Source organism: Ceratina calcarata, unplaced genomic scaffold, assembly GCF_001652005.2.
Source record: "Ceratina calcarata isolate Rehan_Ccalc_2016 unplaced genomic scaffold, ASM165200v1 scaffold586.2, whole genome shotgun sequence".
NCBI classification, from domain to species: domain Eukaryota; kingdom Metazoa; phylum Arthropoda; class Insecta; order Hymenoptera; family Apidae; genus Ceratina; species Ceratina calcarata.
In genome coordinates, this window is record NW_017177087.1 from 12,376 (window position 1) to 17,749 (window position 5,374).

Consider the following 5,374-nt stretch of genomic DNA (forward strand, 5'->3'; position numbering starts at 1 on the left):
CGTGGTATACAACGCACGAAGTGGTTGTCGCTGTGGTTTTTCGTTAATACCTTAACAACCACGCTTTGGACAACATTTTAACAAAGGAAAATATTGTTCAAAATCATCTCAGAAACCTGCCATTAAAAAATGTATCACCAGTTCTGGGGCACCCTGACACCCTGTATATACATGTAAATTCGGATTCGAGTTTTTCTTTTACTTAGTACGATTAGATCTTCGGTAATTTGTCAATTTTTTGAGGTTTTAACAAAGTTTCACACACTGCTTTTCAGTTTAAAACATGTTTTATTTAAAAAGATGTTGTTAATACAGAGATAGATTTGAAAATTCACTAGAATTTCACAAAAAGAGCATTTTGATTTTGATGAATGACTGACAATGAGAAACTTCGTCGAAGAGGCTCATTTCATTGTTTATATTAGGGATTTAAATCAATGGTCGTGGTACCGTTGCTAACCAACGTACGAATTCAGAAAAATGTACGTGAGTGCGATAGTTGTGGACCGCAAAATTTTTGGATAACTTTAGGATTTTATATCGGTGTGTTTTATGATTCAATGTTCAAGGTATAGTAATATAAACCTAAGGATAGAAACCCATGTGAAATTATTATGGAATAACCTCCGATAAATCCGATTTTTTAAAAAGTAAATCAAGGGACGCGGTTAATTATATTGTACTACTATATTTACCCGAACGTACTTGATCTTAATTATAATATTGGATGGGCCGGAAATTGTAGTACAACCGGGCAGAGGATGATTCTACATTGAAAAAGAAGAAAATATTTTGGTATAACATTTTTTCATCTGAATCCGGAGCCCCGTTTTCGTGAAAATCGACGTCAAAGTTTGTTCAACTTGTAAACGATTTATACTTGTAGCAGTGGGATTACCATTGCAAGTTCTCAAAGTAACCAACATATCAACATACTCCCGATTGGAATATCTTACCATAGCTTAGTCATGACTTAATCAGACGAAGGTCAATGAGAAGAAACGAACAACGTTATAAGAAGAGGAGATTTTAATACAATTTTTTACACCTTTCCAGAAGGCAATTACGGTTTTGCAAGGAGAGAAATCTCCTACATTGCATTTAAATACTCTTGTGGCACTATTGATTATACAAGAAGCGAACTCAGTCATCACAAAAGCAATCAAGCAGAAAGTATTTAAAACGGAACTTTGTCGTACATAAATATTATACCATAAGATGGCAACGTTCCTGTTTCTAATGATAAACTATGACTCTTATTGTAAACCTAACTGTGTAAACGCTTTTGCATCGTTGTCAATGTTTGTAAACACTGTCCCAGACAGAGACAACTGGAGCAGTGGAATGCACGACAAGCAAATTGTACTAAATCCTTTACAAGTTGAATAAACTTTGGAGCCGATTTTCACGAAAACGGAGCTCCGGATGAAAAAATGTTATACCAAAATGTTTTCTTCTTTTTTAACGTAAAATCATCCCCTGCCCTGTTATATTACGATTTCCGGTCCACCCTGGCCGGGTGGGAAATATAGGAAATTGGCACGAAATCGAAGGAAGCTGCAATAATAGCGACATGTTAAAGGAAATTCAGAAAACAGATATTATCCTGTAAAATATTAATCTATAGATAATGTAGAATAAAATTTCAGTACCTCGTAATAAATTGATTATTACATTACGACATCTTAACCTAAAAAGAACCGCTCATAAAAAAGAATACAACAGATCATCCACCGATAATCCTCGAGTTAACATCGGCATTATGATCAACTAGAAACTTCACCACATTTATATCCTCGCTCGCCACAGCCCTATGAAGCGCAGTTTTTCCGTCTAAATCTCTGCAATGAATATCAGCCCCCTCAGACAGCAGAACCTCCAGGATATCTAAACGTCCTTCAGTAGCAGCGAGATGAAGCGGCGTCGCTCCCTTATTATTCGTACTATTAACATTCGCACCTTCCTTAATCAGTAACCGGCAAATATCAACATCCCCATTCGTCACACAGTCATGCAGCGGCGTCGCGCCTTCATTATCCTTCGCGTTAACATCAGCATTACATTTCAACAGAACATCGACTTCGCTTATATGTCGAAAGAAAACAGCTTTGTGAAGAGGTGTTACACCTTCCACGGTCTTTGCATTAACATTCGCGCCCTCACCAAGCAGAAATCTAAACATATCAAAGTTACTTTCATAAGAACTGACGCATAAATGTAAAAGCGTTCTACCACTTTCGTCCTTGCAATTAATATCGATATATCTCGAAAGGAGTTCGATCATTCGTTTACACTCGTTTTTGAACGCTATACGCAATAGTTCATGCTCATCGCCTGTTTTAACGTAATGAGCCAAAAGCAGTTTCAAAATTTCAACGTCGTTATTGCGAACAGCTTTAAATAACGGCGTCTCCTTCATAGAATCTTTCGCATTCACATTTGCTCGATAATTGATTAAAAGTCTTACTATTTCTAATTGTCTTGATGACACAGCAACGTGTAATAGCGTCGTTCTTTTATAATTCATTAGAACTTCACTTTTATAATTCACTGGACTTTGGTATAGTTTATTGACATCAGCGCCGAATTTCAATAATTCTTCGACGACTTTTAAATACCCTTTTTGAATCGAAGTTATAAGTAACTGAGGATTTTTCGAGTCTTCGGGATTGAGGATCACGCCGTGTTTCGAAAACGACGCGACGATGAATTCGCAAATTGGCTCGTGGCCGCACACCGCATCTTTAAGACTGTTTAATTTGTTTTTATTATGGAAATATTCAGATTCTAAGATTTCTTCGAAAGTAACAGAATGGAGTTTTTCCATGGCGTCGCTAAGATCGTTTTCGTCGTTAACAACGTTAATTTTGTGTTTTAGCAGAATTCCAATGATTTCGGAATTGTTTTGTATAATTGAATGGTGGATTGCTGTGTAGCCGTCGTTGCCTTTGATGTCGATGTTGGCTCCGAGGGATAGGAGCAAGCGAGTGCTTTCTAGGTTGTTATTGATGACTGCGTGTTGGAGAGCCGTACGGCCAAGATCGTCCGTCGCATCCATGTGGACACCTTCGGTGATGAGAAGATTGATCATTTGCTCGTCACCTCGTATGGAAGCGAGGTGGAGTAGATCGGTGGTAGATAGTCGTTGTTGACTGTAGATTTCCAAGAGATTCGTTAGAAGTACTTTGACGATGTTTGTGTGCTGCATCGCGAGGGCGAGGCGTGCTAAGGAATAGCCTGGTCTCCAATCCTTTTGTTGATATGGTATATGATTTGCTAAGAATTCTTGTACTGCGGTTAGATTCCCTTTGGAGACGGCCGTGATTAGGACGCCACTGACACCTTCGTAGCGGAGCCATTGGATATCGTCATACGGGTCCATGGTTGGATGATAATAAAAGAGCGGCCGTTGGCGTTTGATTTTTCGTAACCTGGAAGTTTTAATTAGGTTATTTGTTTATATTGGATAGATGAATAGTTTATTAATAATGGACCGATTTACTTCGTCCGCGATTTAAATTCAAACCTAGAGTTTCTACTTCAATTCTGTCCTTATGATTTTATCTAAATCAACTCCTAAAGGACGAAAATCGACATTAAATGAAACCTTGTCCTATCCTGAAGATAAAAATATTGTTAAAGTTCAACAGCTAATAAAATTAATAATGAACCGATTTTCTTCGTTCACGACTCACATTAAAATTTCAAGTCTCTACATTAATTCAGTGTCTCTGAGATCTGTTAGTTAAATCGATTTCCAGGAAATAAAAACTGACTTTGAATGAAACCTTGCCGAATTCTCAAGATAATATCCTGAAGTAAGCTATCGTTTCATTCCAATAGTTAATAAAAAACCGATATACTTCGTTCATGGCTTAAATTCAAGCTCGGAGTATCTACTTTAATTCAGGTTCTCTCGCAATTTTACCTGTATAATTCGACTCATAAGTCACGAAAACCGTCAGTTAATGAACATGTGTCGAATTCCTAAGATTAAATTCTAATGAATAACATTATACAACTTCAGTCGTTCATAACTTCGTTAATAATGAACCGATCTATTACTTCGTGCACGGTTCACATTAAAACTCAAAGCCTCTACATTAATTCGGTGTCGCTGACAATTTTAGGTAAATCGACTCCCAGAGGACTTTGGAAAACTGACTTTGAATGATCTTACCGAAATCTCAAGATAGTATTCTAACGCAAGCTATCGTTTCACTTCGATTGTTATTAACTTTATTAATAAGGAATCGATGTACTTCGTCCCCGCCTTAAATTCAAGCTTAAAGACCCTACTGTAATTTAGTTCCCTTTACAATTTTACCTAAATCGACTCCTAAGGGACGAAGCTCATGAATGAATGAAAATAAGCCCAATTCTCAAGATTAAATTCTGCTGAAAAATTATCGTCAAGTTTCAATTGTAGATAACTTTGCTATTATTGGAGCAAATGGGTTCAAGTTTAGTTTAAATTAAAGATTGATCTTCCTAATTTCATTCAGTTACTTTAAGAATTCTAGTTACATTCATTCCCTACAAATGAAAATTGTCCTTAAAGACAATTGGTTCGTAAGAAATATTTACATACTAATTTATTTTTCGATGTGTTTAACACTTACCTTAAAGCATGGTTAATATTTTTCGATTCGTGTCATTCTTAAACAAGCAATGGCGATAGGAACAAGAAGGTTAAATTAGGTTAAGTTACAGAGATCCCTTGTTTATACTGAATAAACTTAAAACCTTGTGAATATCCATTCTTAATAAAAATTACCAATACTACTATTTTACTTACGCTATCGCATAACAACTCCAACAATGACTTGAATGTTCCTGAATAAAACTAACGATTTAGTCTGGAATTTATTAGATTAATTTAAACGTGCACGGCTACATACATAGTCGTAAAATTTCTCGACGATTATTTATCGACATTAATTCCTTATAGAATGTACAGCACAATTTATACTTTCGATTTACTTATTCTAACCTCTAACTACTTGTTAGAAACTCATTGCGAGAGGATACCTGGGGGGGCAAACCTAAGTGGGGCGAGTTGAAGCAAAGTTTGTAGCGCCTCGTACCTCGTACCAATGGTTCACGAACTAAAATGTGTGAATGTGTGAACGATCTATGTGTGCGTGTATACATATATGCCCTATATGCCATTGACTGTACTATATATGAAGATGAACCATGGAAAGAGCGGATACAATTCAAAGAGTACTATTTCAAATAATGTAGGAAGAAATTTGATGATTTCTTACATCATTTGAAATAATAATCTTCGAATTGTATTCGCTCTTTCCCTGATTCATCTTCTGCAAAATATAAAGGAATTATAACATAAGTAAGTAATACAGTTGAATTT

At 36.2% G+C, this 5,374-nt stretch overlaps 1 protein-coding gene across 6 annotated transcripts; it reads right to left on the bottom strand.

Annotated features, from left to right (window-relative positions):
* Window positions 1-268: 268 nt before the first annotated feature.
* Window positions 269-5,287, bottom strand: LOC108629771 (putative ankyrin repeat protein RF_0381). 6 transcript variants are annotated; one of them, XR_001916859.2, is made up of 3 exons: window positions 4,799-5,020; window positions 1,653-3,431; window positions 269-1,557 (listed from the first exon to the last, which is right to left on the bottom strand). XR_001916859.2 is itself a non-coding variant. In XM_018032635.2 (3 exons), the coding sequence occupies exon 3, from the start codon at window positions 3,380-3,382 to the stop codon at window positions 1,727-1,729; it is 1,656 nt and encodes a 551-aa protein (XP_017888124.1). In that variant the 5' UTR covers window positions 3,383-3,431; window positions 4,799-4,836; window positions 4,902-5,020; the 3' UTR covers window positions 269-1,726. The 6 variants fall into 6 exon arrangements, 5 of the variants coding, with proteins under 5 accessions (XP_017888124.1, XP_026673307.1, XP_026673309.1 ...); XM_018032635.2 differs by having other exon boundaries at window positions 269-3,431; window positions 4,799-4,836; window positions 4,902-5,020; XM_026817506.1 differs by lacking the exon at window positions 4,799-5,020 and adding exons at window positions 3,527-3,618; window positions 3,696-3,913 and having other exon boundaries at window positions 269-3,431.
* Window positions 5,288-5,374: the final 87 nt, after the last annotated feature.

Excerpts from the sequence above, each read along its gene's own strand:
- LOC108629771 (XM_026817508.1), bottom strand. The coding sequence starts at position 3,382 with ATGGACCCGTATGACGATATCCAATGGCTCCGCTACGAAGGTGTCAGT.